At 39.1% G+C, this 10,818-nt stretch overlaps 1 protein-coding gene across 2 annotated transcripts; it reads right to left on the reverse strand.

Annotated features, from left to right (window-relative positions):
• Positions 1 to 224: 224 nt before the first annotated feature.
• Positions 225 to 5,844, reverse strand: LOC308411188 (somatostatin receptor type 5-like). Of its 2 annotated transcripts, XM_080904986.1 has the most exons (5): positions 5,561 to 5,844; positions 3,462 to 3,941; positions 3,239 to 3,386; positions 2,787 to 3,125; positions 225 to 1,542 (listed from the first exon to the last, which is right to left on the reverse strand). In XM_080904986.1, the coding sequence occupies exons 2-5, from the start codon at positions 3,902 to 3,904 to the stop codon at positions 1,468 to 1,470; spliced, it is 1,005 nt and encodes a 334-aa protein (XP_080761112.1). In that variant the 5' UTR covers positions 3,905 to 3,941; positions 5,561 to 5,844; the 3' UTR covers positions 225 to 1,467. The 2 variants fall into 2 exon arrangements, with proteins under 2 accessions (XP_080761112.1, XP_080761111.1); XM_080904985.1 differs by having other exon boundaries at positions 3,239 to 3,941.
• Positions 5,845 to 10,818: the final 4,974 nt, after the last annotated feature.

A 10,818-nucleotide genomic window follows, 5' to 3' on the forward strand; every position in this document is an offset into this window, starting at 1 on the left:
TACTACTCCTATGAATGGAAGGAATAATGCATAAAAATATTAACATTTACTATCAGATTCAATGGGAACGTGCTGAAACATACATCTGCTTTTATTTAAAAAAACATACAATCACAGTTAGTGGAATAAATGTACATATAATGCAACTTTGTTATATATATATATATATATATATATATATATATATATATATATATATATATATATATATATATATATATATATATATACAATTAATTTTGTTTAGTTAGTTACTGTTCTTACTGTCTTGGAGCAACTGTGACCATGGAGATGCAGAGTAACAGACGTCACCGTTTATTAATGGTCAAAGTAGCTTCACTATTTTTTTCCTTCGTATAGGTGACCCATATACAACACATTTAACTTTCATATGCATAACAAACTCAAATTCACTCGTCTTTTCATAATTCACAGTGCTTTGAACACAAAAAAATTCCCTTGTTCCATTCTCACCTGTAAGGCTTTCACAAGTCCACCTGGATTTTTAACCAAGCTCAAAGTCACGACTGGTCACATGCTTTTTGCTTGACTCATGTTACAAATATAAGACGGGTAAGTGCTGCTCAGCAGGTTTGTCCACCAGGTTGAGAATGCTGCTTTACTTCCCCGTGTTGTCCACTCCAGTCTGTCAGACTGACTTTAATATGTCCCAAAAAACCTGTCACATGAAAATCCACCGTAACAGTCATGACCATTCAGCCAGCTTTACATCAATCAACAAGACAGTCACAAGTCTAGTAACAGCAGTACAAACCGAATACTGTAAATTCACAAATTAAAGAACGAACAGTGTCTGAGATAAAGCGGTACAATAGGAGCCCGGGTCAAAGATGGCGTGAATGTAAGGCTAATACCTGATACATGAATATACGTTCAATCTAACGTCATTAAAATGTATACCGGTATTTCCACAGAACTGATTAACTACTTTGTTATACACAGTTTATTTCTAAAGGAATGCTTTCACTTTTCAAAAAAATTAACCTAATTTTCTTTTAAGCTGAGCACTAAAAGACCCCTCTTGTTTTTATCACAGTTACTTCAACACAGAAAAGAGTATGATAGTTGTTTAGTCCCAAATGCGCTCAGTAAGGTAAAGTCAGTACTTTCACTGAAATGCACATTTGACTGAATTAACAGGTAACAGCACCATGACAAGCTAATAGAGGTGAGAAAGCATGGGGTCTAATAATGCAAATTGAAAATTTTCAGCATTTTGTAATCCGATGACGTTTTCTACGTCATCATGACATAAACTTATGCCTTGTATAACACAGTCAGTCTAGTACAAAGTCCATAAAAAATATGCTGCAATGACTTCTTTTTACTCCTTTGAATGTTCCACTCAGGAAGAAATGATCATTAATAAAGGCAGGTTATTAAATGACAAGGGAGAAAGCATCCAGGTTCCATGTGGTATCAAAACAGTACATAGTGGATCAGCAGTCATTGGCCATTCACCACATTTTTTGTATTGAGAGGCTCACTGTGAGCGGTCCTGAGATCCTTCAGCTGGACGGACTATGGAGACAAAAGCAGGCACAATACTGGATTAGAGATGCAGTAAATGCAGCAATGGAAAACATATAGATCTGGATCTGGGTAAGTATTATTACAATTTTCAGACTTATTCAAAAGTACAAGCTGATATTTGCAATTCAGAGACAGGAAGGCATTTAGTTGTGTTGACACATTCACATGCGCTAAAAAAAGTGCTCAGAAGTTTAGTGTTTCTAGGAAATGCCATTATCTTGAAAGATCTCAACACATATCTGGGCAGGAATGCAGAGGCATATTTTCAGAACTAATCTGTATTCCAGTGAAGGATTGCGTTACTCAATAATATTTCTACTTAATTTTAGCTTGTTTAAAGTGTAACTGATCATTAGACTAACCCTCAAATAAGCCTCTTCAACTTCTTCTTACTCAATGAAATAGAGATATAACGCTTGTTATGAGCTAGCTCTAACCAGACTAGAAATACAAGTGGAGGGTAAGGGTTCACGGGTAACCAAGAGAACAACATCAATATCTCCACTTTGAAGAAACATGCCTCACAAGTTCAGATGAAATGGTACCTGCATGAAAAATGCCCGAGTGTCAATGGTAAACATGTGTTTCTTGGCCTTTCTTGGATTCTGGCCTTCGAAGCAGAGTTGGCAGAAAAGCCACATCAATTAAAAGGAACCGCTTGAGACGCACAAATGTACACAATGTGCAGATGAAGACTGTAAAAATAGCTTGTTTCAGGGCTGTTGTGAGTGTTTTATATATGTTGAGAAAAGAAAAAAAAAGGAAAAGAAAATCTACCCATTTTTCTTTGCTAATCCAATTCATGGCTGCAAGTGCCATGGGAGGTAGACCCTGGATAGGTTGCAGGACCAATACAGAAAGACAGATAACCATTCATGTTCACATTTACACGTGCAGCCAATTTATAAAAGCCAATTGTCCTTGCATGCATGTTTTTGCACTGTGGGAGGAAGCTGGAGTATGTGGAGAGCAACCACGTAGGCACCGTGAGAACATGCACGGATTTAACACCCAGGACTGTCTAGTGCTAACCAGCCAATGCAACCTGTAAGCTGTGGACAATAACCTAAAATACAGCTGTAATCTATGCAAAAACTTTGCACCTAATTGGATCAATAAAAAGGGTTAGGTGACCCCCCGCCACCGCCACCACCCCTTCAAGTGTTAGTGTCTTACTGTTCCTATTAAAACTTTGCACAAATGCTGTATGAGAAAACAGGATATTGGTTTACCTTGGTATCATTCTGTCTACCCTGCAGCACCTGTGCAGCTCTGGCAACATTTGCTTTCTGAAAGCAGAGCACTTTCTGGAAGCTCTCTTTGAAGTTTTTGGAGAGGAAAGCATAAAGAAACGGGTTGGCACAGGAGTTGACGTAGGTGAGGATGACCACGGAAAAGTAGATGTCCATACTGTGCTCAGGGATGATATGAATCAGGTTGACAATGTTGGTGGTGTAAAAGGGAAGCCAACAAAATACAAAGACCAGCACGATGATGACCACCATGCGTGTCACCTTGCGCTCGGATTTGCGCCGCTTAGTCAGGCCTGCACGTTCACGTGCTGACCTCACCTGAAAAGGAAAATTAAAAGAAAGTTTTAATGAGAGCGTGAGAGCAGAATCTCAGCAGAATAACAAAAAAATATATTAGCTAAGTCACAGGGTGCTTTTATTTGTCACTTTACCTTAATGACAATGAAGAGGTAGCAGAGGCAGACAACAATCAGAGGACCAAAGAAGCTCAGGATAGAGGTGTAGAGGATGAAGACAGCAGACCACACATCATGTGGTTCAGGCCAGCTCATGTTGCAGGTCTTAAAGTCCTCCTGTACACTTGAGAAGATGATGACTGGCAGAACAATCAGGAATGACACAACCCAGACTATGCAACTAGTTATCTTCGCCAACCTTGGTTTCCGCCATTTAACACTGCGAACAGGATAAACCACGAAAAGGAAGCGATCGATGCTCATCAGTGTCAGGGAAAAGGTGGATGCAAACTGGCTCATAGCATCAGCAGTCATGCTGATCTTGCAGACAGCTTCTCCAAATGGCCAATAGGAAAGCACGCTGTTGGTCCCTATGAAGGGAATCCCCAGAATGTAGAGTTCATCCGCCACAGCTAAGTTCAGGATGTAAATGTTAGTTGCTGTGTTCATTTTTGCATAGCGGGCCATCACGTAGATGGCCAGTGTGTTACCCAGAAAACCCACGATGAAGACGATGGTGTGGATGATGACAATGACCTTGTTAAACGGTAGCAGCATAGTGGTGTTTGAGAAACTGTCCGCAGTAAAGTTGTAAGTGGAAGAGATGCTGACATTCTCAAATATCCCACTGTAGTCCTCCATCTTCAAGGAGGTAGAGCTGATGTCCACTGGAGTTATGCTAGAAAAAGTCACAAAAGAGAAAAAGACAGAGTTGTACAATTATTATACCACAAACCTAAATCACCCCGTAAATGTTTTCACTGCTGCAAATGCATTTGCAGTGCTGTTAACAATCTGTGTGCTTTCTATGAGGTTGTTATCTGGATAGAGAGTTCAGAAGTCTGCATACATGACAGTCACTCTCTAGCCATAAATGTACCAGAATATTATTAATGCTACTTGCACACTGGTGCACACTGACACGGTAGTGAGTAAAGTTCTGTTTGTGCACCTCTGCTGCTGCAGTGCATATGAAAAGAGCTATAGTTTATTATATTGTGGAGGATTTACTATTCTGTAGGTTTCTGCTTTAGGAACTCTATTTTTGCTGCCCTTTGGATCACAGAGAATCAGCAACATATGGGGAGAGCACCGATTTCTTCATATTTACCAGGAGAAACTCTCCAGTGAATACTCTGAGTGAAAGAGAGAGTAAAGAAAATGCCTCCCAAGGCTCTTGAGTTCACTTCTTCTCACATATGCTCACTGCTGCAATCAAAACAGTTGCCACTTCACCAGAACAGGCAGCCGTGATCATCATTTTATGTGTTTGTGGCCAGCACAAGCATTACGTATTTGATTACATTCGCTTTTTATATTAAAGAAAAAGGACATGATAATCTATATTGCATTTTCACAGATCTAGGAGGATTCTTCCCTTTGGTTTAAACCCCCACCCCCCCCCCCCCCCCAACCTTTAAGTGAGATTTTTTAATGTATATTTGTTTGAGGCGCTAAACTAAACCAAAACGATGTAATTCAAATGAGAGATATTTTCAAAAGCTGGTACAGATGCAAAGCTCAAAGCAAAACTGCAGACTAACTTCAGCTGAACCAATTCATCAGACATAAAGAGAGTAAAAAGTGGCAAAAACAATCAACTTTCTTCTCCTATTTACAGCTTCTACCTTTTTTTATGTTGTTGTTGCTGTTAAAAACACCCCAAAACCTTCAAACTGGTATTCTGTTTCATGTTGGCATCTCAAAGTTGCCCCCAGGCGCCATAAACGTGTCACACGATGTAAAACAACAAAGAGTAATGATGGCAACGACCAAAGCAGCCAGCATTCTAATAGTTAATAATCCGCGCACTTGTAGTAACTGCTCCTTCGGTAGCTCACTTAAATAATCTTATAACTGCCTGTTGTCGGGCGTTCCCAGCTGAAGCTGTGAAAATTTGTTGCACAAATAAATAGTGTGACGTAAATATTAACCGAAACACGCTGAAAAACAAAGGAGTGACGCGCAGCCCGCAGTATAATGTTGAGAAAACAAAATATGTCCAGCCCCTGAGCCTTCAGGCTGCTTTAAGCTTGCCATTTTTGTTTTCCACCATAGCCCCCAGTTAAGGGAGACAGTTTAACCGTTCATATTCATATTCAATAAACGAAATCAACTAAACTACTACTTTCATAAATAAAACTTTAAGGCTTCTTGAACATTTTTCTAAGCATGACAACGTATTTTTGCCCACTTTTGGTAAATATTAGTTAAACTATTAAAATACCTCTTCGAATATTCTTTAAACTCAGTCTAAGTTAACATGTAATTCATGTCCAAGCATTTGCTTCCACCAACCTGTGCGCTCCCGTGCGCCTCTCCACGACCCAGCGCGTCTTAGGCACTCATGCGCTTTTGGAAACGCCAACGCTCCTTTCACAATTTCTTTTAAACAGGAAGCATCTCACTTGACTTCTCATTTTGTGCCATCTTCCCGAAGTCTCCGTGGTCCAGTCTCCATAACCAGCCACGCCAAGACTGCTGTTATCTTCGCCTCCCCACGATTTTCCTCAAGCTTCTTCTAGAGAAGAAAACCCAGTGTGCGGAGAGATGCTCTCCTGCAATGATGAGAAGGTCTTGTAGTATCCACGACTCACTGTGAGTGTTAATGTGTGGGGAAACTTCGTCCCGCCTTCGGATGAGGAAGCCCCACCCACGAGGTCAGTTGTTGGTATAAAAGCATGCATTACAGCCCTCCTTTCCTTTAATTTTTTACTGCGACTTTTATTGCCGCCCTTTAGGTTAATGATAACATGACACTTTTACCATTATTGTGAAAATAGTGGAGGGAGATGGAGCAGTGCCAAGCTCCAGCCAGAGGAATAAATTACCTTGATGGTGGCCTTGGGCACCTGAGATATTAGAGCAAAAGGAAAAGGGAAGGAAAGTGGAAGGGAGGGTGAGGGTGCACTTTTGAGGAAGACATTTGATGATAATTGTGTGGGAAAGCTGCCTAATTTCAAGCAATTAGTTTCATGTTGTTGTCATCCAGGTCAGTGCAGCGTTCACACACACACACACACACACACACACACACACACACACACACACACACACACACACACACACACACACACACACACACACACACACACACACCACATATGCAGGCAGAGTGCGCTTGCAGAGGCACACTCACACAATGCCCCGCTCATGTCATTAGTGTCGTGTCTGTATCAGGCTAAAACACCACACAGGGACATCAGTGACTTCTCACAGTTTGAAAGGTCCAGTTCACTGGTTCAAACCAGATCAACTGTTTATAAGTAAACACTGCCGGACAGGTGTGCACAGAGGCTTGCCCTGAAGGGACAGGTGGTGTGTAGGGGCATTTAGGATACCAGGATAATGATAAGGCTCATTTATACTAAGCTCTCACCAATGCAGGCTCATGGGTTCAAATTTTATACAGCCAACGTTTTTGTTTTTGTTTAGTTTTTCCAGAACTAAAGAGCTTCACAAATGCTTTTTACTTTATAGAAAACTAAACAAATGAAAAGTTGCTAAACTGGTCTGTAACTATTAACAGCAGGACTATTAAAGAGGAGCTCAAATACAGTTTAGATGTCTAAACTGTGGCTCCAGCCAAAATCTGGTGCAGTGAAGGTTAGAATAAAGTCAGCATACCAGACATTTCTAAACTTCTCCTCAGAGACTGCATTAGCTGCTAGAAGAAAACACCTGGATCTTTCATCCAGCTGCATTGTTCTTACTGAGGGATGCAGATTTATTCTGTCTTTTTGTCGAAGGAACGCTCTTTGCATTCCTTCTGTTCTTTATAAAACTGTGTAATAACTCTTCTTTCTGTTACAGGTGAACACGTAAGATTACACACACGTATTTCCGCATCATATGCAGACCAAATTTAATGCTAACCAAATAATCACACTATCATTTGAACTATGGCAAACTGTTGTCATGTATTGAAACAAACCAAATTAACCCAGTTTACTATATGTTAAACTTTGACTCTCTCCTTCAAGGTCAATAGATTTGAAGGTCAAAATTATTATGATGTCATACAGAGCTGTTATAAACTGTGTTTCTTACTGCCATATTTTGTATTGACAACATGTAAGCATGTAGAGAATGATATCTAGAGATTCTAAATATCACATTATAGGAGACATGATGTCACGTTTGACCTCTGACCTTCCAACATCTGTCATGCTATTCTTATATGTCACTACACTACAAACTTCTTAGTGTATGTTTAAAGAGCACACATACACACAATACAGTACTACTGCTCAAAGAGTGAGCTGCCTTGGCAGTGGTTTGCACTCTCGTAGTGCTTCCTTTTTCATTTAATTTAATTTAATTTAGTTTTTCTGTATTATACATGTCATTTACTCATGAAAGCATCTTTTTTCCCTTCATTAAACGATGAATGATCTATGAATTAGGGTTGATCTGATATCCTCGTGTTGGTGTTGTTCCCAGATCATCATACTAAATGTTGTTCCAGGATCAACATTGCAAGTGACCAATCAGAATGTTGTGACGTCATACTCTTGCGACTTCGGGAAAAAACGGCGTAAAACAAAAAACTGTACTAAAGCTGCGTGAAACCGCCTCTGTCCGCCGATCAACGGACCCTGACCCTGACCCTAACCGTAACCCTTTAATAAACGGTAAGCAGAATTGATATTGTCCTTGCAACATTGGAATTTCATAAATGCACGAATGGCTTGGCGCGCAAAAGAATAACGTCACAACAATGTGATTGGTCACTTGCAATGTTGAACCTGGAACAACATTTTCATGATGGTCTGGGAACAACACCAACACGAGGATATCAGATCATCCATGAATAAGCCTGCATTAGAAACATGAGAAAGCATTTTCTTTCATGAGTAAATTCACGGTCCAATAACGGCTTCATGTAGAAAATATAAAAATGTTGAAATGCAGTTGGAAGTGAAGCATAACGGTTTCCTTTCTTCTTGATCTCTGCCTTTCTTTTCTCATACGAGTCACTGTGGCTTACAGCGGTTGTCATGCCCCCTGCCTTTCTATATCAAGCCTTCTCTCTGTGGGCACTGAGATGATATCAGAGCGGTGTCTGTCACTGACTTTGTCTGGCCGACGGCAAAAAGCTGGCAGAGATCGATGAGAGAACTACTTCTAGGTAAATGGAGCGATACTTATGTGCTTGGAACTGGAGGAGCTCTTGACCCAGCTAAATCAATACTGAACCTCTGGTTATAAAGAGGAGACAGAGGGGATGAGTGAAAGAAAGAGGAAGACAGAAGAGAGAGATTAATCAGATGATGTCCAAAGTGGGGATTGTGTGTCTATGTGTTGACAGATCTATGTGTTTAACTCCCTCTAAAATCACCTTGGCAGAGCTAAAAACAGCTAAAATTCACAGAATCTGAAGTGAGCTAGCTATTTAGAGTGACCTTCTTGACATACAGCACCCAGGGGTAAGAGTTTTGTTTATTATCTTGTGATCTGATTACATCACAGTGCAGTCATGTCATAAGCTTTTATGCAAGTTTAATTAAATTGTATTATAGAAACTGGCCTGTGCCTAGTGGTAGGAGACACGACAATCTTGATCCAACAAAAAAAGCCTGCATTTATTTACTTTCTGCTTCAACTTAAAAGTGATTTAAGAGTGATCACCAGGCCACCTGTGCGCATTTACTTTTGTTACAACGAAGGCAAATAATGAGGCTGTTTGCTTCTACACAGACTTCAAATGGAGCCGATGGCTGTGGTGACCTTAACGTGCACGGTGTTAGCATGTGGGGACAAGCATCGTGCTAAAAGCTAACAAGGTTTACCTGGATTCAAGCAACCCCTTTGTCAAATGTGTGCCAAGATGAGAGTTTTAACAAACATTTTATAATTTGGCACGTTCCCTGCTAGTTTAAAACCACCCGCAAGGCTAAAGTATCTCGCTAATGTGAAAAGCTGCAGTATTTGCAGTTATTACGGCACTTCCTGGACTTTACACTTCAATGAGGCAGTTCCTGATTTAAACAGATTTAGTGTAATTCAATGAAATGCCGAAGCTGTTTGTTATTGAAATATATATATATATATATATATATATATATATATATATATATATATATATATATATATATATATATATATATATATATATATATTCAAAAAATATCTGAAAGGAGAAGTATTACACAACAGAGGAACAATTTGATTCAATTATTTTCTTTTATAAGACAGTGCTTAATGGCTCAGGGTGTTTGTGGAGTAACAGCTTCCCCTAGTGGGATTTCAATATTATTCTAATAACCATGCACACTTTTTTTAAGGCCATCAGATATCAGTCATTCATAAAGGCCTTTTCTTTTAATAAAATACTTCAACATATCTATGCAGAGATGGGTTCATCCACTCATCCAATTTATTAACAACTTTTCTACTGCAGGGTCATGGTTTGAAAGTGATCAGTGATTAAAAAGATAAAGATAGTTTAGTTAAATTATAATTTTTTTGACAAAACTGATGCATTTTTATGTTATACAATCAAAAGTACACCATCACTCTGAGGATTTATTACATGTTTTTGTCTGTATTTGCATGTCACATCACTGACAAAAAACAAGTTCATAAATCATTTGACATAAAGACAGAGTTAAGTTAAAGTAACTTTACCTTGAACTTAACTCAAGTTATGGCCTATTCAGTGTTATTTATACCTCGCCAAATCACAACAGCAGTCGCCTCAAGATGCTTTATATTGTAAGGTAGACCCTACAATAATACATACAGAGAAAAACCCAACAATCATATAGAATAGAATATAATTCAACTTTATTGTCATTGCACATGTCACAAGTACAAGGCAATGAAATGCAGTTTGCATCCATCCAGAAAGTGCTTTAGCAACAATATAGATATATTACAAAATATATATTAACAATAATTTAGATATATAGATATATTACAAAAATGGGTCTATTATTGTTACAATGTACATGGTATGAAGGTATATTATGAATATGCTATAACTATAAGTATGTACAGGCTGTAGTGAGTGTTCAAGCTATGTACAAGATATAAATGTGAAACTATAGAGAAATATGAAATATGAACTATACAAGTTATAAACAGTTGTAGGACTATAATTATTGTATTGTATAGAATGATTGTCTATACAGCATTGACAGTAGTGCAGTTTAGATCAGTGAGATATGTGGATAATTTCTACAGTGGTTATATAAAGTGCTAGTGGTTGTGAGTGGTGGTTCAGGCCATGTTATTATTGTGTGTATGAGGGTACAGTTGGCCATTTGTTTGTTTTTGCTCAAGTGTGTGTGTGTTCAGTTATTGGTGGTTGTTGGTGTGTGTATGTTCAGTCCATGAGTTTAATGTGGGTCCAATGTCAGGAAGCAGAGTGACCTCCTATGAGCAAGGACTTTGGTGAAAGTAGGAAGGAAAAACTCCCTTTTAACAGGAAGATACCTGCAGCAGAACCAGGCTCAGGGAGGGGCGGCCATCTCTCACAACCGGTTGGGGTGAGGGGAGGAAGACAGGATAACATTGTCTCTGTCCACGGTGCAGTGGGTTAGTAATAAAGT

This window comes from Rhamphochromis sp. 'chilingali' (genome assembly GCF_963969265.1).
Source record: "Rhamphochromis sp. 'chilingali' genome assembly, chromosome: 15".
Taxonomy (NCBI): Eukaryota; Metazoa; Chordata; class Actinopteri; order Cichliformes; family Cichlidae; genus Rhamphochromis; species Rhamphochromis sp. 'chilingali'.

Coding starts and splice junctions, on each gene's coding strand:
- LOC308411188 (XM_080904985.1), bottom strand. CDS start 3,904: ATGGAGGACTACAGTGGGATATTTGAGAATGTCAGCATCTCTTCCACT. Junction 3,126..3,238: donor ACCTCTTCATTGTCATTAAG/GTAAAGTGACAA, acceptor TTTCCTTTTCAG/GTGAGGTCAGCACGTGAACG. Junction 1,543..2,786: donor GTAGACAGAATGATACCAAG/GTAAACCAATAT, acceptor TTGTCTCCATAG/TCCGTCCAGCTGAAGGATCT.